We start from the raw sequence: 23073 nt of genomic DNA, 5'->3' as shown, positions 1-23073 counted from the left end.
TTTGCAAAAAGGGATCACATTGTGTTTCATTGCATAGAAAGAAGAGGAAAAGTAATTGCGTGGATGAAAAGTATTCATGTTACTAAGGAGTGCAAAGCCACCTCTTTGTACTCGCAATATTTTTCCTTGTTATTAGACTTTGTGTATTTTCTGAACTTTTCCAGAGAGAATTGTCTTTGCAGGGTCTTTGGGAAAAAGACAGATTCATCAAAACAGATGCTAGTGTGGGTGGAATTTGATATGCCAGATCTTATAAAAACCCCAACAAACAAAGCAAGAAGCACAGTCCCAATAAACCAGAGGACATTGGCAGAGCACTGTAACCCACTCAGTGGTACAGACTTGTCCCAGGCTGCATGACACCAGTGTGTAGCACAGGGTAGCGTTTGCACATGTGAACATAGTGTGTGAGAGTGATAAAATTGAAGTGTAGGATGATTATGTAGCAAAAGAAGTGAAAACTCCTGTTCTTTAAAAGCTAATTGGTTACTTGTTGCATGTTTGAAATGTGCCTGTCCCTGCCTTCTAGAACTCTTGTGTCACTTACTGCAGCACTGCTGTCTGGTGATATAAACTCATGACTCAAAGAAAACTTCCTTAAATAAAAAAAATGGCTCCTACAACCTTTTTTCAGCCTTTATCTCAGCCAGGTTATGAAAAAGAGAATGTGCATGAGGAAGCACATATGGTCACAGTACAGAGTCGGTGGGTAGTCACTGTTAGAGGTGTCCAAGTCAGCTCTGAGAGTAGCCATTCATGTAATGAGTTTGCAGATGGCTCTGGAGGGAGCTGTTGATCTCTACTGAGGTTCAGCGTAGTAGGTGTGGACATGTTGGGGTAGGCAATTGCAACACGCGTATCAGACAACGAGGCCTGTGGAAAAGAAATATACATGGACAGATTCTTGCTAGATGTTTCAGAGATGTTTATTTCTCTAGCCACATGGCCGGGATCTGCTGAGGAACTGCGGCAATCACGGGACCCGAGGGTCCTTGCTGGGCAGGGGAACACAAAACAACCAATGGGGAATGAGGCTGACCAGGGGCAGGGAAACCCCGTGTCTGTGCCCTCAGGGCCCCTCTGCCAGGGCTACATGGCAGGGGGAGGGCCCCAACAGGCAATTGCCTCCTGATTAGGGCGTTTGTCTGGGATGGGGTAAACCTGGATCCATGGGCCAAGCCCAACAACATGAGGTTCAATAAGACCAAGTTCTAGGTCCTGCACTTTGGCCGCAACAACCCCATGCATCTCTCCAGTCTGGGGGAAGAGCGGCTGGAAAGTGGCCTGGTGGAAGAGGACCTGGGGGTGCTGGTTGACAGTGGCTGAACACAAGGCCAGCAGTGCCCAGGGGGCCAAGAAGGCCAATGGCATCCTGGCCTGTACCAGAAATAGTGTGGCCAATAGGTCAAGGGAAGTGATTCTTCCCCTGAACTAGGCACTGGTGAGGTCATACCTCAAGTCCTGTGTCCAGTTCTGGACCCCTCACCACAATAAAGACATTGAAATACTGAAGCATGTGCAGAGAAAGACAGTGGAGCTGAGGAAGGGCCTGGAGCACAGGTCCTGTGAGGAATGGCTGAGGGAGCTGGGGTTGTTTAGCCTTGAGAAGGGGACGGTCAAGGGGGATCTTCTTGCTGTCTATAACCACCTGAAAGGAGGCTGTAGCGAGCTGAAGGTTGGTCTCTTCTACCAGGCAACCAGCAATAGGAGAGGACATACCCTCAAGCTGTGCCTTGGCAGGTTCAGGTTGGATATACTGAGAAATTTTATCACTGAGAGGATTGTTAAGCATTGGAATATGCTGCCCAGGGAGGTGGTGGAGTCACCGTCCCTTGAAGTTGTTCAAGAAATGACTGGGCATGGCACATAGTGCTTGTGATTTAGTTTACATGGTGGTGTCCAGTCGAAGGTTGGACATGATGATCTTGGAGGCCTTTTCCAACCTTAATGATTCTGTGATTGTGTGAAAGCCTAGTTCAAACTCTCACTCCAGGTCAGGTAGTACAGACTTCTTCCCAAGTCCCTTGTGTCTTAGCTGAGTAACTGAGAGCTCCCACTCTCCTTCCAAATGTAAATGTTTAGACATGTCTTGCATTTTGTACCTATCAAATAAATCACACCCAGCCTCACTCTTTCCCCAAAAGAAGAAAATAACACCCTAGAATTGTTTTCCAGCCAGATCTGGTATATAGGTAGTCAGATGACGGTTTTCTTGTGTGCAACAGACCTCATTTTTTTTTCTGTCAGTTGTATGAGTTTATAGAAAATACTGGTGTGAACCACTTGAAACAATAAGAATAGGGTTTTGTATTGAGTTAAAGACTTTACTATTAGTCAAATCTTAGTTCTCGCAGTTACGGAATTATTTGATTTTAACTTCATTATGAGATTCTGACAGTATCCTTGTCAGATCATGTAATCTGCATGAATCTTAAAATCTCAAAATCCAGGAAGTAAACTAAAGTACTCAAATACGTATTTTTAGCTTTGTGTACAATACTTAGGCAGATACAATTTTTGCAGGCTTGGAAATGACAATGTGTACTCTTTCACATGCATTCTCTCTTTCAAACAGTAGGTAATTTTCTTCTCTCTAAAATGTGCAATTTTTTCTTTTATATGGAACATAATAGAAATAGATGCCACTCCTAAATGTTCACTGCATTGGCTGTGGTCACATTGATACTTCTAATTGGGTGCAGAAATGTTTAACTTTTGTGCTGGGCTAGCAGAGATCCTTATTGTTTCAGCAGGATATTTTGTACTACTTCAGGATCATATATCCAGATAGGACATATGACAATATTTTTTTTCATTCCAATTGTTTAAATACAGTTCACATACAGTTTCAGCCTTACGGTTGTGTTTGCTTAGCATTAATCTCATTAGGCTTAGGAGAAAGAGCACTATTTCATAATCAGAATCTCACTGGAAGCTTTACATTTAGTAGGGACATAGCTTGAATAGATGGCACTCAGGGCATGAATGGATTACTGTAACCTACAGTATTGAGTGAAAGTTGTCCTCAGGACGGAGCCCCCCTTTTCCCTGACCTGTGGCACAGGAAAACTCAAAGAGTACGTGCCAGTCTTCACTGTATCATGGGCTGTGGTTCCTTGTTCACCTTCACAAGCAGCTGAACACCGAGAGCTGTTGGCAGCACATTTGTGTTCTCCATTGGTATTTGGAGTGGGGTCTATTTAAGGCAGCTTTGCCACTAAAAATAATACTTGTGCAGCTATTGTATTGGATTTTGGTTCAGCTGCCATTAGCTTGCGGAGTTCATGTTATTCCTAATGAAGCAGGAACAAGTTTTAACACTTAAGAAAAACATAGTACAAGCCTCTCAAAATGTACAGTAAATGAAGCAATGGAAGGGAAAATAATTCTCCTCTTAATGAAGCCAGGTTATCCCAGATTTTTTGTGTTGAGATTGATGAAACTTTTGTAGCCCATTACTGTGCTCTCAGATGGTTTCATTACTGCAGTTTTTTCAGGTTGTTACTTCATGCGGTCATGGTTGTGACAGCACTGCTTGTACCCTTAACCTGTAGCAAAATTCAGAGTATTGCAGTATGGCATCATTCTCTCTTATACATGAAAATACTCAAAAATCTGTTTATGTGAAGACTGACAAAATTTCAGCTGTAATTCTAAAGTTGGATCTGGGCTTTTTAAGGTGTTCTGTCTCTGTTGTGACACCTCCAAAAAGGGATTTGGCCCCTCCTGGCTTTAATTGTGGTTCTTGATAAATCCCTTAAGAAATATTGATATCTGCTGAAGTAAGAAATCAAAAAAAATCTGACCATGTATTTTGATGCATTTTAGTGGAGCTTTCTAACCTCTGGAGGTTGGTTTTCTGGATCTATTGAAAGAGTTCAGTACAGAGTGCATATGTTAGGGATGAATATTCTGCTGTGCAATACCTTTGTACATCATTCAGGTTTATTAATGTCAGAGAAGGAATTAAATATATTTATCCATTATGCATCAGGTTTTTGTAAGAGAATGCTTTATAAATACTCTAAACATGAAATAGTATCCTGAGGCATTTAGAAAACTTGGAAAGATTTATCTGGAAATATTTTTCCCTTTAACAATTTTTATACTGCTGTGAAAGCATGCTCATTTTTCTGCTCTCTGTTTATCCTTAGACTAAAGTTAGTTTTTACTCTGATAAATGCAAATCACCACTGTAATAGTCTGAAATGTGTATCTTTACCTGGGCATGGGTTCATGCCTTCTTGCTAGATGAAGTATTTCTGTTGTGGGTGTGAATTCTGTGTCTCCTGAGTGGAGTACCAGCTTTCCAGTGTTGCCCCAGGGGTTGCCTTGCAGTACTGAATACATGGATTTCCACCCTTGGGAATGAGACAGGATGTGAGGAAGTGTCTGTCTTTGGCAATGCAGTGGTTGTGTTAATTGCCGTTAAGTAGTTTTGATATCTAAACCAGTGTTTCGTAAAATGTGATCTTTCTGAAAAAAATACACTTAATACAATACAGCATGAGATAAGGCAAATTTAGTGCAAGGCTTCAAGCTGTAACACAGAATCATCTGGACTGTACTTACTCTCTTCCTAGTGGAGACATTACATTAATAATTTTGCCACTGACGTCAAGGGGAACAGGATGTCACCCTAGATAACAACCTTAGTGAAGTCAGTCTTTCTTAATGAAGATTAATTGTTGGGGCCCCATGCTTTGTGCATCCATGTTCAGATATCTTCCTCTGAATGCTTTGATGTCACACAGCAAGTCTTGTGCTTCTTTGTATAGTGTTGAGGTGGCATTTCATTCATCTGAAAGAATTCTTTTGCAATACTATCAGACCCTTAGGAGCAGCTCTGTGATCCCATCTACTAGGATGCAGTAGTTTGTAATGCCAGCTGGAAACCAGTGTGCTGCTTGTAATATGCTGAGCTGGCTATGGAAGAGCATCTGAAATGAGGGTGGCAGAGAGAGGCGGGCTGTAGCACACTTGTACCATCTATTGCTTTTTAACTCTTCATTAATTTGCAGGTGGTTATCTAGGATGGCACTAGTAAAGCAATTTCCATGCAGTCCTTAACTGCACATAATGCTTAAAATGCTACTTAAATTAGTTTTTCCACTTCTCTTTAATTCTCATCCTGTCCAGGAACAGTATTCTGTACATTGATTCAATAGGCCAGAGTATGTAGCTGTACTGAAGTGATTGACTTTTTCTTCAGAACTGGTTTTGGTTCTTACTAACAGCAACACCGGGGAAATGAAGAAGAGAGGGACTATCTGTACCAACAGCCAGATTGTGAGAGTTTCTGCCTGAGGAGTCTGGAAATAATTGTAGAGAGGGGTGAAATAAATGACATGGGGAAGAGAAAGGTTGTTAAGTGGCAATGATATGTGGTTTCATGAAGCTTAAAGAAGTAATTAAGCAAACAGAATTAAGACACACTAATGCTATATTTGCCATGTTATTTGCAATATAATCTTTTTGTGCAAAACCACGGAGTTCTTTTACAGTGGACACCCATCTAAATACAAGTGCGTAGCTAAGAGTTTCTAGGATAAAAGAAAAACAAGTAGACATAATTGGTTTAGATCTTAGTGATTTCAAATGGGTTTGAGCAGAAGACTAATGAAAAGTAGACAGCTAATCTGATAATGGCATTCACCTAAAAGAGTACAGAGTAAAATCATTAACAATGGCAATAAAGCATAAGACAAAAATTGCACCCTCCATATTGGATTAAAATGCTTGTTTTCTAAAACTGTGATATTTGAGGCTCTTATTTCCCAATTTGTGCACCATCCACGTAACTCATTGAGGCTTGAAACTCCACAGAAATCGAAGTTGATCATTGCCCATAGATTTGCATCTACATTCAGCATTCCATGCAGTTGTCAACTGGTTTCTGTATTGCACAAAAGACAGGAGAATTAGACTTTTCTAAAAGACTTCTGAAAGATTGCCCATCAGAGGCTCAGGAGAAGGAGGCTAGGCACACAAGAATAGCTTAGGCCTGCTTAACAGTAATTTAAGTGCACAGTGTTACTTAAGTCAGGATGTACCACTTAATGTTTATTTTGGAGCCACCAAACATCCAACCTATTAGAAAAATGCTTGAAAGAATATCAGTAAAGCTGCAGTCTGTCTCCTATTAAAAATGTGCTTATGACTGTGGACAAGAAGTACAGGGAAAATGGACAGATTCAGATTCTTCAGAGGCAAAAGATGCAGTTTTTCAGTCATCTCCTTTGCTGAGTCATCTGCTCTGGTATTCTAGGCAGTTACCTCATAAGTGAACTGCTCGGTTGAGTGGAGGAAAGATGTGAAATATTAATGGGAGTGCCAGAGAGAAAATGCAGCTGAAGTTGCAGACTTGAAAGGAAAAATACATGACCAGTTGGTGGAAGAAGCCAGAGAAAACTTTTAGTCTAGATTATGGTTTCATAAAATTCATTGATGAAAGCAGCTTTGAGGTTAGCAGTTTATGTCCTGTCAGGCTCATCACTTTATCCCAGAACAGTATTTCTGTTTGTACTCTTCTGTTTGTGAGTTGCCTTTTATTTTCTTGGTGATGGAATCTTTTGCAGATCATATTCAGACCTACAGTCCTATAATGTAAATAATAGAGAGCAACCTGTGTACTACGTCTGAGCACATATGGGCGTGAACTTCAAAAACCAAGTCATTCTTAATTGTTGCTTAAAGATCTTCTGCTCCTTTTAAGCTTCCAGCTGTGTCAGGCTGATGCTGAATTATGCTGGTGAAGTGTTGCCTCTCATATGAAGAGAGAAACAGAAAATATTCTTCATGTCTGTGCTGCCCTTATCCTCTTTCGGTTGCCCCACAGAGTGCAGAATAGCTTTAGGCAGATGCAATTACACCAGCACCCATTCTTCAAAGGACCTTGACTTTTCTGGACCTCTCCCAAGCCTGGATTATTTTGCAATAATTTACAGGCTGTTTGTATAACTGTGCAGTGCTTTGGGAGGAAGATGAGGCCTTTAATTTACCTTGTATTATGTAAAGCATAGGAGTATTTAAATAGATTAAATTCTTAAATACTGTGTTTTGACTCATAGAAGACAGTGATATATAGTTGCAAAAGGAAACAGACTTTTTCAGGGAAACATTTCTTGAGCCTTTAAAGATTAGGAGATTTCATTGGCCCTACCTACCACATGATTTTCCAAAAATATTTTAGTTTATTAGTCATGTGTTCCATTAGCATAATAAAAACCTATGTTAATGTGACCTAGCAGAGATTTTATCAAACCCATCAAGTGTTGAAAAGGAATTTCTTCTTTAGTGCACAGCAAATGAGCAGAGTGATTCCACATTCTTTATCGATGCTCAGCAACGTGTTGTGGCATTGCAGGGTGCAGGTGTTGCAAATGACTGTTTTTAGCTGGACAGTGAGCACCAGGAACGTATGGGGAGCTTGAAAACGGGCAGAATTAAAACCGGGTTGAAAGGAACAGGCCTCATAGTCTTGTTTGGTGCTTTCACCTTTGTGTTGGCTTTAAATCCTTGAACTCCTATGACAAAAAAAAACCTAGAATCATTTAGCTTGGAAAAGACTAAGATCATCAAGTCCAACCATTAACCCAGCACTGCCTAGTCCACCACTAAACCATATCCCTAAGGGCCACCTCTACCTATCTTTTAAATACCTTCAGGGATTGTGATCCTACCACTTGCATGGGTGGAAGGGTGGGATATGCCCATATTAAAGTCAGATTTGCCTGGGTAGTGCTGAGTTGAGTGATCTGCTCATATAAAGCAGCCCTGCTCTGTGCAAGGGGGTTTGCTGGAGTCCCCAGAGCAGAACCTTTGTGCAGGGCTGTACCACATCTTGCAAGCCCTGTCTCAGAGGTCACCTGCTCTAGCAGGGCTGATGCTGGCACTGGGCTTTGCAGTACAACAGCTCACTGCTCACTATTAGAGAGCCACCTCAAAGATAAGGCTGAGGGTGAGGAGTTACCACCAGAGTTAAAAATTGCCAAGGGCTAATCTATCTGAAAAAAAGAGGAATAATTTATGTGTTCATGCAGAATGCAGTTAAGGAACTTTTGCCTAATTTTTTTGGTAATTCCTGAAAGTCCCTTGCTGCCCTTGGTTTTTGTGATCTACAGGAAACAGCACATGTATTCTATTACCTTAACATTTTCTAAGGGGTGTAATTTTTGCTTCCCATTCATGTTTTAATACTAAGGGTTTGGATTTGAAATTTTTTATGGTAGACATATCAGTGATATTTTTGTTTATGCAAATGCTCATGTTGGAGAAATAACCAAGATAAAAGACCCCTAAACTCCACCATAAAGACATATATTTCTCTGTATGTACCATTTTGACTGTAGAATACTTTATATATTATATGTTCACAAGGATTGAATTGCATACTTCTGTGCTTGTAAAGTTTCTTTTGCATTGTCAGGGTTGGAAAGGAATTAATTTTGTAGTATACATTATCTGGTTGTGGATGCTGTTCTTGATCACTTTTATCTGTAAATGACAACAGCTTTTTAAAAAATGTAAATGTTTACTTGCAGTTTTGCAAATAAGGTTTATGTGACGCTTGCTGGTTTGGTTTTGCTGGAGTTAAGCTGCTCAGCTTGGCTTGTGACACGGTGCAAACCTTTAGTTTGAGATCACTAAATCTGATTAGTCTACAGTAAGGTACTAGAAGAGCAAGAAGAGGTGAAGAGGCAAAAAAATGAAGTAACAAATTCCAGTAGTGAAATACTGGGCTAACACAGAAGTTTTGCATGTGTGACCCATGTGCATATAAATAATATAAAGACATAGATCACAGAACATGCATTAAGTATATAGAGGTGCAGTTGTTCACACTGAGGTAATGCCTTTACCTATTATGGTTGCCTAATGACTTGCAAAACTACTCTGGCAAAAAAAAAAAAAAATCCTTGCTGAATTCAAACATACTTCATGAATCACAAGAAACAATGTTAATTGTGTGATTCCTTTAATCTGTATTGCTAAATGGTGCTGCACATTTTTAAATGGTTTTTGTTTCATACATCTGTGAATACACTCACGCAGTCATAGGTGTGCATATATATGTTCATATACAAATGTATGTACAGGTTGTATGTACACATATAAATATACATGCACATATACAGGCAAAATATATGGAAACATGCACAAAGATGTTTACATACAACAGGATGCTAAGTAAAGTCAAATTTTACTGATTTTCATATTAAGGAGCTTCAGACAATTTTTAAAGTCAGTGGACATCCTTTGACTGCAGATGGATGTGCAGATGAATTATAAGTTTAGTGTGAAAAAAATTAGTATGCAGTGAAGGTACAGATATGGAAATTTAAACTGAAAATGAGAGTGAAGTTTGTTAATTGTAAGTCTGCCATGCTGTGATGAAAGGCAGGTTGGTGGGTTTGTCTTACAGCCCAGCTGATGTACATCAGAGTTTTTTCATTATCTACAGCTGCATCATATTGTGCTTACTGACAAGATTGATGTTTATTTTTTAACATGGTTAGAATGAAAAACAAGTTATTCTTTCTCTCCCTGTAGGACTAATCTGTGCTCTTTGATGATGCTTTGATGAATTCTGAAAGTCTTGCTTTAAGTTAATTGTCTGGCTTTAAGCTTGTCTTTGTGCTCGCTCTTCTCTTTGAGTGATGATTACTTCTCTGGCCCAAGCTAAATACTAGGAGAATGGGTTTTTGTATAGGTTCTCACAGGTGGGGGATACAACAGCTACAGCTTTCAGTTTCCTTTCCAAGCATAATTGGTACCTTACAGAGATGTAGCATATCTCATGCTGTTTTCCTCTACAAACATTAACAAATATGTTGTTGTTCCGGCTCTTCAAAAACATGGAATAGCTTGTTCTTTACTCGATTGTATTCTAAACCCAACATCATCACAAGGAGGAGATGGGATGTGTCGGAAAAGGGACTCTGCCAGTGCACTCTCTAAGTCTGGTGGAGTCTCATTAGCAAGATGTGGGAGGTAAGATGGATGTTGTCCATGGACTTTGGAGGTCTGCTGCTCTGAATGATGGTGTCAGAAAAGAAGTAAGTGATGATCAAGTACTGTACAGAGAAAGCAGACTGGGAAAAGCAGACAAGGGTGCCTTTTTTTTCCCCCCCCTTCCCTGCTCTGTGTTTTTTGTTACTGGAATCCTAGTATTTTTGCAACAGTACTTGATTAAATTACTTCAAACAGAACTGACTTCTTGTTTTGCGTGTCTGTATCCCTTTTAAGGAATGCTGCTCTAGGGAAAATAAAGATATTTGAAAGGTTAGAGATGTCCAAGAAAATGGCCTTTTGGTAAGAAGAACCTGTGTTGTTTTTTCTAGCAGTAAAAGAGATGGTTCTGTTTATTAAACTGTGCATGTGCATTAATACGATGCTTCATATTTTTCCATTTGATTTCCTGTAGGGTGATTTCACTTGGAACAGCATGTCAGGGCGCAGTGTTCGGCTGAAGTCAGTTCCTGTTCAAAGCCTCTCAGAGCTGGAGCGTGCTCGGCTGCAGGAAGTGGCTTTTTATCAGTTGCAGCAGGACTGTGACTTGGGCTGTCAGATTACTATCCCCAAAGGTAAGGGCTTGATAAGCTGTCTCTGTTTAGATTGTTAAGCCACTGATTTCATGTTACAGCAGTAAACACTAGATTTTTTATTCCACAGATTCTGTGTACTATTTCAGTTTTGTGTAACCACAGTCATTATGTAAAAATGATGAGTAAAGTTGTTTGTCTGCTGTGTCCAATTTGGGCCACCTGGGGGTGGGATCATCTGGTCAAGGGCAGATGTCTACAGGGTAGATAATCTATATCAGGCCCATTCATGCCAGGATGTCTTGATACTCAGTTGAGAGAAAAATGCTTTTCTTATATTTCCTGCTATCCAAAATTAAATGTCTATGTAGGTCAGGTAGATCTTACCATAGAAGTGGTTTTTTTGGTTCTGTGTTACATTGTCTGTGAAGGAAGCCAACTGTCACTAGTTCAGATACAGAGTGAAGACATTTGCATCAAATAATATGAGTCCTACCCAAGTTTTCCTAAAGACAGTGTTGCTTATTTCCTAGAAAACAAGTTAATTTTCAATATAAAACATTGAACTCCTAGGAAACAGGAGATTAATTGAAAAGGAGAAGCTCAGCTATCGGAATCCTGATGCAGGATACATGCATGTGGTAGAACCTGTACTTAGGTTACTGTGGAAGAGATCTAAACCTCACTAATGAGAAAGTTTCTGTTGTTTCCTGTAGGCTAGAGATCAAGCATAGCAGAGATAGCTGTTGTGCAATCATCTGCAAATCTGGCTTTCCCGTTGTTTCTTTGCAGTCATATATGTACATGAGGAATAACAAGGGATGACTGAATTCTCACCTTTGACTCTGAGCAGAGGTGCTGCGTGGTAGCATATACATAGTGATGCCACAGGAACAATTTTTTAATGAGTCTAAGTTAAGCAGGAAAAAAGTTGTCCAGTCTATGAAAATAATGATGTAGAAAAGAACAAATGTGAAAGAGATGGGCTTTTCTATTCATCAGCTTTTTAGGATCTGCAGAAAATTCCTATCAAAACCAACAAAGTCCAATTTCACATGTATAGCAAGGCATCAGTTTGTAGTGAGATGGATTTAATCAACTTCTTCAAGCCTCACCAGCTCCCCTGGTCCCTCAAAAAAATGTTTGATCAAAAGGAAAACAGTTTTATAGGATATTCATAGGAGGAACTGGATCACTAAGGGCACTGCAATAATTTCTGACAGTCTGAGCTGCTGCTGGCTGTACCTGTGGGAGATGAAGATACACATATGGAGGTTCTACCACAAGGATGTATGGTAATACCATCCAAGACAGTAGAGTATACACAGTCATAGAATAGCTTAGTTTGGAAGGGACCTTAAAGGTAATCTAGTCCAACCCCCTGCAGTGAGCAGGGTCATCTTCAACTCAATGAGATTGCTCAGAGTCCCATCCAACCTGGCCTTGAATGTTTTCAGGGATGGGGCACTTACCACCTATCTGGGCAGCCTTTTCTCACCACCTTTGCTGTAGAAAGTTTTTTACACCAAGTCTAAATCTACCCTCTCTTGCTCCAAAACCACTACCTATAGGAGAAAGTTTCACGAAGGATGTCTGGACTTCAGGCAGCTCTCTTGAAAGCTGTTTATTGCATCGGCGAAGTTACAGCATTTCAGGGAGTGGATATCCAGAGCCAGCCCTACAGCTGCCAGCTCCAGCTGTAGGCATACCTGAAGCCACTTTCTGTTCAAGTTACAAAGCATTCTATACTTTTCTTTGCAGAGTATCTTAACACATAACAACCAATAAGCACCATACACAATACCTTTACATTTGCCTATAGCCTATCATAGCTACTACCATCACCATATTATAGTCATTATTATCCAATCACAAGAGTAAGTAAGTTACAATTTAAGCCTACAGTGGAAAATTCTTAGACCTTTCTTCTTCTTACTACATCAACATTTCTTGTTTGCCTGCCATGTCTTTTTGGTAAAGACATGTTTTTCTATTGACTTATGCTCTTCTTGAGACTTATTTATTTGGTGAAAAACATGTCTTTGTTTGTAATCACATACCTTTGTCCTGCTCCTAAAAATCTTCTTCAAACTCATCTCCAACCTTTGCCTTCTCAGTTACTCAGCGATCACTGTTTCAGCAAAATATCCTTTATTCTATATCAAAACTTGCTTTTGTTTCTACCTCATCCCCAGCTTCTACATTCACAGACCTTTCTGCCAAGCCTACATACCTTACCAAACTTTCATCCTCCCCAACAACTACCCGCTTTTCCTGTTGCAACAGACCCTACTAAAAAGTCTGTCCCCATCTTTCTTATAATCTCCGTTTTCATTACTAAAAGGCTACACTGAGGTTTCTCCAGAGTCTTCTTTCTCTGAGCTGAACAACCCCAACTCTGTCAGCCTGTCTTTGTAGGAGAGGTGCTCCAGCCCTCTGATCATCTTAGTGGCCCTCCTCTAGACCTGCTTTAATAGGTCCATGTCTTTCCTGTGCTGAAGACCCCAGAGCTGGATGCAGCACCCCAGGTGAGGTCTCACCAGAGTGGAGGGGCAGAATCCCCTCCCTCTCCCTGTTGGCCACATTGCTTGTGATGTAGCCCAGGATGCAAGGGCACATTGCTGGCTCATGTTCAGCCTCTCATCCACCAGCACCCCCAAGTCCTTCTCAGCAGGGCTGCTCTGAATCTGTTCATCTCCAGCCTGTATGAATGCCAGGAGCTGTCCAGGTTCAGGTGCAGGACCTCATCAGGTTTCCATGTGCCCAGTCCTCAAGCTTGTCCAGGTCCCTCTGGATGATGACCCATCCCTCAGGTGTGTCAACCTCACTGCTCAGGTTGCTATCGTCTGCAGATTTTCTGAAGGTGCACTCAATATTACTGCTTTGAATGACCAGATAATGAATTTTTCTGTGTTTTAAGGTATACATCAGGAAGGAATAGCCAGTACAACTGAATTTTAAAATGTTGTAATACCATCTGTTGAACAAAGTGAAGGTAATAGCTAGAATTAAAGTACGTCTAGTATTTAACTGTCCATCCTGTTTCAAAGTTTGGCACCAGTTTTGGCAACAGATATAAATAATATTTTGAAGTGGATATATATAATAATAACTCTATCAGTCCATCATGCTACATCTGGTACTTTGGTAGGAGAGTAAGAGTCTACCATATTCTCAAATTATTACAGATTGGTTTAGGTCCGTTGCAGAGACAGTCTGAAGTCCATCTCATGTTCCTATCATTTTTATATGTGTGGAATGAAAACTTATGACAAGAGTTTACAGGCAGCCATCCAGTCAATCATCACAGATGAACATCATAGGACTCTGCAAATTGGGAATTTCAAGTTTTATCCATGTGAAACTGGCTTGGGCACTTTGGGTATCCAAGAATACAAATAAAATAAAATTCCGTCACAGCCATCAAGTTAAAACCAGACTCAAGTTAAAAACAGACTGTTAAACATTTTCTGTTTAAAAAACCCAAACCCACAACAGTGAGATACAGAACTAGTACTGTCTGAGAGAGCTCAAAGAGCTCTGTAGATCTGGAGAGATCGAGAAAAATGAAAGATGTACTCTACAATTCATCTACTTCAGAGAATGCCTTGTGAAAATATTCACGAGTAGAGGCGAGTGGAACTATTTATGTATTAGAAGGTTTAGAAAGTTGTTTACAAAGTCAGACTTCTTTGTGATCCTTTGGCTGCTTTTCAAAACTTGCTAGAGAATTACATTGGAACATGCGTGTGCCTGCTGGGCATTTGCTTCCTGCAGGCATTTGAATAATTACATTTACTGGCATAGGTATTATGAAAAGTAAAAATGCATTGTTGTTGGCTAGCAGGTGTTTGTGCCAAACATGCGTGCGTGGAAGTTAAACCAGAGTACAGATGCCTCTGCCTTATCTTTACAACCACAGACATGCTGTTACTGGTTGCTTCTTTGTAGTGCTTCAGTCCTCCTATGCTCAGAAGGTCCCTTTGTCACAGCAAGTGCAGTTTACCTCTTCCAGGGCACATCTGGCTATTCCCACACTTGCGTAGGAATGCATAGAATGTGATAACTCATATGTAATTCCTTTCCTTCGCTGTATTGTAGCCATTGCCATTAATGAAGAACATTACTAACATCTCCTAGTAAAATATTCTGTGGTCACAGAGAAGGGATTACCTCCCACAGGAATTTCTTTAACCAGCATGTCATTTAAAATATGCTAAAGTTGCACTGCAGTAGGTAATTAGAATGAATTCAAGTTGATCAAGAGTTACTAGTTTTACATATGTGATGAGATGCTTCAGGTTTGTTTCTTGTTGTCTTGTTTTTCTACCTTTTATCTTTCAAATTATGTAATCAACACTTTTTTTTTTGCTCCCATGTTGTTGCAGCGGGGATTACTGCAACATGTATAAGACAGTGAGGCCCGTGGAAAAGAAATAAGGACCGATTCTTGATAGATGTTTCAGGGATGTTTATTTCTCCAGCCGCATGGCCGGGGCTCTGCCCAGGAACTGTTCCAGTCACGGCACCCGAGGGTCCTTCTGCCCGCGCAGGGAACACAAACCAACCCATGGGAACGAGGCTGAGCAGGGGCAGGGAAACCCTGTGCCTCCACCCCAGGGTCCCCCTTCCCCCCAGACCCCACACCAGCGGGGAGAACCCCAACATTTCACCCTTTTATTTTAACAAAAAGAGATTTAAAACTTAACATTGAAAACAACTGGATAAACATAAGATAACAAGAACAATTTCAAAACAAAACAAGCCCACACCATGTGACCTCCCCCATTTGCCACCAGAAACTAGACCAAGAATCATTTATCTTCCCTTGGTTAATGTGTGAAGTTGCAAGAGGATGTAATTTCCAGGCAAAGCATTACACAGTTTCTTTACTAATGCAATTACTCTGTGGAAGATTTTTAATTTGCTGATGTTCTAAATGGCACAACAGTACCATTCTGGTGATGCTTCTTTGCAGTTCATGTTTACAATATAGTGTGGTTTTTTTCTCATTTCAAAGAAGTCAATCTTCTCTTTATAATAGGAGAAAAAAAAATCATGATGAAATTCACTTTAGATGTGCTTACATTTTGGTGATATTACAATTCTGCGTATGGCCTTGCACACAAGCAGAGAGAAAAATGAACCTTTTAAAGAAGGTCTTCACAAGCAAATGCTAACTCAGGTCAGATGGCTTCTGCAGAGTAAAACTGGGATCAGAGCAGAAGAGGAGCTCATTTTCTTCTGTTCATTGGTTCCAGGTATCTCTTGAGCTGAGGGGTTATTGAATGAGGTTTGATAGGATCAGTTTCCTAAATACCACATGTTTATAATGACTCTCTTTCACAGTCCTGTCCCACTTCACTGATGCTGTGTTTGGAAGCAGTGGTAGGAACTACTAGGACATTATGAGTTGAGCAAATGGGATACTAGGTCTTCAACCCTAATTCAACTCTTTAAGCATCTGCCTAGGTTTTGAAAGTATGATGTGAACCTGTTGGTGAAGGGGCTTGAATAGGATTTCAGACTTAGGGGTCACATTCGGGTCTTCTCTTGTTCAAGAAGAGAGAATGACTGCTTATATTCTTGCCAGTGGCTGGAGGAGTTGTGGAGAGAGAGAATAAATGAAGAGAGCATTCGGGGTTATATGTGGTTTAGCGGTGATTATGCTGGTGCTTGGCTGACAGTATGATAATGGTCTTGAATGCCTCTTCCAACCTTGACGCTTCTGCAACATTTTGGAGAGAAAGAAAGTAATTCTTAACTTTACTGCTGAATCTGGTTCATTCATTTAGTTGTAATGAATATGATGCAAGGATGAGTTTAGAAACCTAAATTCAGTCCCAGTCATTTAAGGAAAGTCATTTTAAGGGAAGCTGATGCTGCTTGAACATGTGCTGGTGTATGTTTTTGCATGCAAGTTTTGTGACACATGACACTGTGCATCTGCTCACATGAATTGAGGATTAGTCTCCTGTACAACTTGTTTTAGTAAGGTGAGTTTGAAGAAGCAGGGCTGGATAAGCATGCGATTACGGACTGAGAACTGAGACTACCCTCTCTGAAATGAAAGAAAACATGTCTGGGCTTTCTGAATTTTTACCATTCATTTGTGTACTTTGCCCCCAGTACATTCCAGTTAAGCTCTGAATAAAAATGGGAATTAAGAGTTACACAATTCTCTGCTTCTTGTTTATTTTGGCAGGGTGTACTTCTTTCAATCTGTTTTTTGCTTACATTACTCGCCATTGTATTTCATTATTCATTTTCCTTAACGCCGAGAGTGACTATGATTTTTATCTAGACTTGCATTTTTGTGGTGGCTCCAAACTGCTCCTTCTTTCTAATCACTGACCATGTTACCTACTTTATAGCTGTTGTGGCAGTGGAAAACATCTAAGTGAAGTGTACATTGTGGAGTTACGGGCTTACGGACTGGGTGGTTTTGAACTGGCGTCAGTGTATCTTCCAAGTGAAGAGGCTTGTTGCCACCCCTCTTAATGCCAACCTCTGCTGATTCTTCTCATATAAATACTGTCTCTAACACGGGCTTATGAATCCATGGATTTTCTTTCAATGTAGTAGAGTTCATGAAGATTATATTTAAGACACGTAAGGCTGAGATAAATTCTCCTCCTTTATGCTACATTAGTAAATCTTGGATATACTGTATCAGACAAACTGGTCAGAGATAAAAACTGTTTAACTTGCTGATTTTCAGATTGAAACTTCCCACCTGTGCCCTCCAATTCAAATCTTTCATGGAAAAATGTATTTTTCCAAGGATTCTTTTTTTCATCCTGAGGAAAAAAGACCCAAATATCTCTCAGTCTGGGGGGGGGGGAAGGAAATAAAATTGAATTAATGTTTTAAACTAGGAAGAGTCCCAGCTGCTGCAGGGTAGACATTGTAAGACAGAGCCTTGAACTGTGCTACACAGGCATTTATCAAAGCGAAGGTGACAGGAGTTTTTCCAGGCAAAGAGATAAGAAAACAAGAAAAAAACTTTCCATTTTTTTTTTCTCCCAGTAAGGAAATTTGCAGAAATTTTTTGTTGGGATTTTTCTTTCAAATTCACTTTTTTTTTGCCACTGTTGAGACAAGAACAAAATGGAAATACATCGAGCTTGCAAAAATATAATTTTTCTAACATTGCAACAGGGGAAATAATAAATTATCTTCAAGACTTAAGTTTTTAGAGGGATGTTCCTTTTTTAATTTTTGCTGTGAGGCAGTTTTTTTTATAAAAGACTATGCTGTGCTCAGCAAAGTGATTTCCAAGATTTGCTTGTATCACATAGCAGGTTTTACTTGTCTGTTTACATCAAGAAAGCTTTATTCAACTTAGCTATTCCATCAGTTAGAGGTGAGCTAATAGTTTTAAAAGCGAAAGGTTTTACTCATTACAAAGCTCACCACAAACAAAAAAGGCTTGTCTTTTTTCTAAATTGTATTTCAGTAAATAGCTAGGAGCTTTGATTGAGAAGCAGCATGCATTTTCATTGTGCTGTGTGAACACAGAACAGAGGTAGAAAATGCTGTTATCTTCATGGGGAAATCAATGGCACTGATAATGTAAATATGAAAAAAATAGTGCATACCTTAGCACATTTAAAGGAAAGATTTGTGTAACTTCTGAGAACCTACCTCTTGTGTAGATGTATTTTGTGGAGAGAAAGGAAGGGAATGAAGACAGGGATGGACATGGAAGGAATGCTTAGCTATGGAGCTCGTTGGGCATGAGTGCTGAAAGGCAGGAGTCTTTCAGTTCCCCTCACAATGAAGGGAAGAGATCTTGCTTAAATTCCTGAGATAAATAAAATATTACAATCTGCATTTCCATATGTAAATATCATGAAAAGTTAGAGGAGACGGAGTCATGACCAGGGTTTTATATTACTAGGGCAGTTGCTTATTTAGATACTGTCTGTTGTAGGTTTAGGGTACTGCTCTTAAGCAGTCAGATCCAGAGACTGCTGCATGCGTATATTTGATGTTATGTCCCATAGAGTATAAAAATTCTGAGACAAAAAAAATCCTATCTAATGTAGTTTCCTTAAGAGTACACTTGAAATAGCTATTGATTTGAAGTACATATAAATATACTTGGTATTTTGTCTGCATTAGTGTAAGACATGAAAATCTTGACTTTAATTTTAAAACGTTGATCATGACCATTGGCCATATTCAAAAGCTGAGACATGTGGCAGAAAGAATCAATGTTGGGAAGCAAAATACACAGAGGCTCTGAAACAGCTTTGCAAAATTAGGTGTATTTGGTTTTTTTTCTTTTCCTAAATCTTTGAGAGAACACTTCTGTAATAGAGGTATTCCTGGTTGTGTTCTGCCAAATCTCTCTTTAGCACGTCATGTAGTACTTACCCTTGATTCTGAATTGGCCAATAGTCGACATATCTGTCCAGTGATTCTATAGTGACTTAAAAATTTGTGCTTTATTATGGTTCAAGGCCAAAGAATAAATACAAATAAATATATGCCAAGGAGAAAGCTTTTGAACCTTTATTAAGAATACTGACATTGTAGCCTACTAGTTTGCGTGTTCTACTTGCCTTTGGCAGAGCTTTGCCAACATGTAACACGAGTATAACATGTATTCTTCAAGTATCTGTCTTCAAAAATTTCAGTTGAAAATTAGACTTACTTCTGTTATCTTGTGTGTGTTGCTCCTTTCAGAAGTTCATTAGGGAAGTATTCCTGATGATTTTTTTCTTGTCTTAGGTAGAAAAATTTTCTCTAGTTTTTCCACAGGCATGATTTAAGTGGAGTTGTGGTTGGTGCCAGAAGTGTAATGTCTTTAGATACTGATTAGGAAAGATAAAGTGACTCCAGATAGATTTATTTTATCAGAGCTGTGGTACTATATATATCTTTGTATTAGGCTTTTACACTGAAAAGGCTGCAGCCAGATTTAATGGAGACCTAATCTCCTGCTGAAGGTTTTTAAGAATAGATTAGGCAGATGTCCATGTGACACTATTTCTGTGCAGGAAGTCAACCCAAGTATTCTCTGCAGAGCTCCTCATGTCTTTTTCCTGTGTGGTTTACGTTTTCAACACCTGTTTCTGTTACGATTGATGATACAAAGGACAGGTAATTACTACAAAGAGACATTATTTGAAGTAAGACCCACTGGTCATTTTTCAGAGGGATAACAGCTCAGTTATCTGAGCCACCAAACTGTCCAGTGAGAGGCCTGCTGCACCATGATTTCACTTCCATGCACTGAGAGCTCCTCTCTCATTTTATTTCTTCATCAAGGCTCTGAGCAGGAGTATTGGGGACTAATTTAATTAGTCCCGGGGGAGTAAGTTATGAAGGCTGCTTTATTTTCTTGCATGGCTTCTCTTCTTCTTTAAGGTGAGAATCTGAGGAAAGACGGAAATGATTCATAACAGCAAGGCAATGCTCAGAAGACAGTGGAGACCTGGGTGCCCTGAACCAACTCTGTGACCACTGGCTGGTCTCCTGAATTCCAGAGGGTTAGAGGAATTTCCTCTTCATTTGAAGAGCTCAACTCATGCTTACACTAACAGCAATGTGGGGGGAAAGGTCTGAGTCAGATGTAAAGAAACTTGGTTGCTTCTTCACCTGCCAATTCACTGCAAGCCAGTTTATTGATAGCAGTAAATCCCATACCAGTTATATGCTGGCAATTTTATCTGTTCTGCCCCTGGCCCACCCTGTACTGTAGGGATTAAAGGTAACTCTCCTTATCAAATCAAGAGTCATTTTGACTAGCAACAGCACCAAACTACTCTCTCCCCTCCACATTATAAAATTACTTTTTATTTAGGTAGTTGAGGCTAGGAGACAGTGAATTTCTCATCTCCCCCATGGCCCCCCCCAACCCCCCAGTGAAGTGAAGGTGTTTTTAGAGCTCTTATTTGTATTTTTCTGTCTCAAACTATAGCATCAAGGCTCCTGTTTGGTTTTCATTTGGTGTTTTTAATTTTTTTTCAATACAACTAAAATACTTCCATTGACTGTAATTGTTTTCATTTGTTAGTGTAGATAGTTTTTGACCTGGTTTTTTTGACCAGTTCTAGTGCTGACAGTTTTCCTGAGTTATGAAAGCACTCCAAGAAGGGAGTGTTGCTCAGTCTTTCTGAAAGCTTTTAAACCTCTGCCCATCATTGTGATTTCTGAGTGTCTTCCACTTAGAAGGGCAGCAGCAAGGTCCCTGATGTATCACAGTCTATTTAAGTCAGGAATTTGCTTGTCTTTGGAGATTAGGGAAACTCCTGTCACACTGTAGATACTGCTGTAATGTGAAAAAGTAGTGTCTATATTTTGTCTTGCACCTGCTACTTGACATTGCTGTTTCATGAATCCTGTCGTCAGTGTCAATATAGCAAATACACCCTGAAGCCTAGAAGGAGTGGTTCCCTCTAATTTCAGTATGCCTAGACACATTTTTACTTCCACTATTGACACAAGGCATGTGCCCCATCAAAAGACCTGGACACTCTTTCTGTCTTTTTCTGCAGGTTTTTTTTGGGGGGGTGGGAGGTACGGTTTTTAATATAATTTTATTGGGTTAGTGTGACTTGGGATTTCTTATGACACATGAAACCCTGTGCTAATGTAGGTGCTGCAGCGAGCAGAGCTGTGTATGAGTTGAAAATCTGAGTTTGTCTATGCACAGGGAAGTCAGACCTGGCATCCTGCATCTGTTCTCCCTTTCCAGGAATTTGCCTGCTTTTTGCTGCTCTCCACTGACAGCCACGTACAAGGGTACTTGGCCTTTCCTTTGTAATCCTCTAAAGGCTGCCAGGTAGCTGTGCATGGGTATTTTGAGTTATTTCCATCATCCCTTCTATGTATGGCAGCAGCAGCCTTTTTCCTCATTCTGGCATAGAAAAATATTTGAGTAACTGTTTATTTTCATGTCAAAATGAGTTTTTTCCTTAGGTATGGCAAAAGATTTGACAAATGAGCTCCCAATTATAATTTAGTGTTCGGGTTCTAAAATTCACTGAATATTTTGTTCCTCAGAGCTCATGTAATGCAGCCATTTTAAATGTATTATTAGTTAAAAAATACTTACATGATGTAAAACTACATATATTTTCATTACAGTAATGGCAAAGTAACTCGAGGGTTTTTTTCCTGACTTTTCCAACACAATAATTTCTAGTCAATAGTCCCAAATGCAAAAAGTTTAAAGAATACATTAAACAAAAAAATCAAATTAAAAGGGAAGATAGGAAACTTTGTTCTTGCTTTTGGTGTGGTGGTTCAAAAAATTCTGCAACTAATAAAAATTCTGTTATTTTAAGGATATTTATACATGGCTTGCACAAACAAGGCAGGCATCCACTTTGTACTTGCTGAAATGTTTCTTTTGGTGCAGCTGTGCTGTGTTCATCTGTAAGACCTGCAGCTTCCTGCACAGCAGGAGTGCAGTGGCCTGGGCAGGCCTGAGAAGCTGCTCCTTCCCAGCTCTTCCCATTGCATGGGTGGGCTCTGACATCCCCCTCCCTCTGGCAGTGGCTTCAGGAGCCCTGACCTTGCTCCAGAGCCCAAATCCCATATTCCCTGTCAACTTAGGTTTGGTTCTCACCCTTAGAGTATGTTGCCCCTGCATTTGCTCACCAGTCTCTTCATGACAGAGAATCATGGAAGGACATATTGGAAAATACAAAAGTAGTTATTTCTTTACAATGTATATACTTGGAGACTAATTAAATCCTTAAACACACTAGGGAACATACAGGAAAATGGAGTGGAAATGTCATGTTTTCTTATGATTCCTCTAGCCACAGGAGCTGAGTAGCATTTGCTGCCTGAATTAGAGCGGTGACCAAAGTAAGTTGTTGTCATGTTGGTGGTCTTGTGTTTTTGTTTGGTTTTTTGTTTGTTTGGGGTTTTTCATTGTGAAGAAAAGGTCATACCTATCCCACTTCAGTTACAGTCTGTGTTTTCTAACGTGCAACATTTTTTGTTCGACAAGTTGGTCATGGCTCCTTCTGACAGAAATAGACCTTGCAAATAGGTTTCAATAGAAATAGTGCATTTTTCTAGATTTGAGTCTAGTTTGGAACTACACTTTTCAAATTTGTTTTCCTAAAACACAGGGCTGTCTACTGTAATATGCTCCGCTAGTATAAATTGATTTATCACCTTTGTCTTCAGAATAGCAGTGCAGTATGAACAGATGTGTATCAAAAATCTATTAGTACCTGGCAAGAAAACAATGTAGGGTTGATTGTTGGGTTTTTTTAAATTTGTATCAGAACCACAGGAGGTGGTAAAGTGGAGGTATTGTAAAATGTTATTTGATTAATAAAACTATAGTTCCTGTAGGGATGCAGCTTTCTTTTGAAGTAGGAAAGATTTCCAGCAGTTTTGTCTTCTAGGCAGGTTCCACGGAAACGTATGAATATTTCCTAAATAAATAATTTAATTCGTCTAACAGTATGACCAAATTCTTACTGTTCAGCAGTAAGGAAATTGTGTATAATGCAGCTTTTAAACTTCCAGCAGCTGAATCACTTAAACCTGCACA

General features: G+C 39.8%; 1 protein-coding gene across 1 annotated transcript in view; it reads left to right on the top strand.

The window, feature by feature from the left end:
• Positions 1–23073, top strand: part of ARHGAP6 (Rho GTPase activating protein 6) — a gene marked incomplete at both ends in the record, with an annotated part of 318278 nt that overhangs the window by 249273 nt on the left and 45932 nt on the right. The window contains one exon of the mRNA XM_082279330.1: positions 10427–10586. Within this exon, the coding sequence (XP_082135456.1) occupies positions 10427–10586 (160 nt within the window). The remainder of the gene's footprint in view (positions 1–10426; positions 10587–23073) is intronic.

This window comes from Coloeus monedula (genome assembly GCF_965178545.1).
Source record: "Coloeus monedula genome assembly, chromosome: 3".
Taxonomy (NCBI): Eukaryota; Metazoa; Chordata; class Aves; order Passeriformes; family Corvidae; genus Coloeus; species Coloeus monedula.
This window is presented reverse-complemented; position numbering and strand designations above follow the sequence as displayed.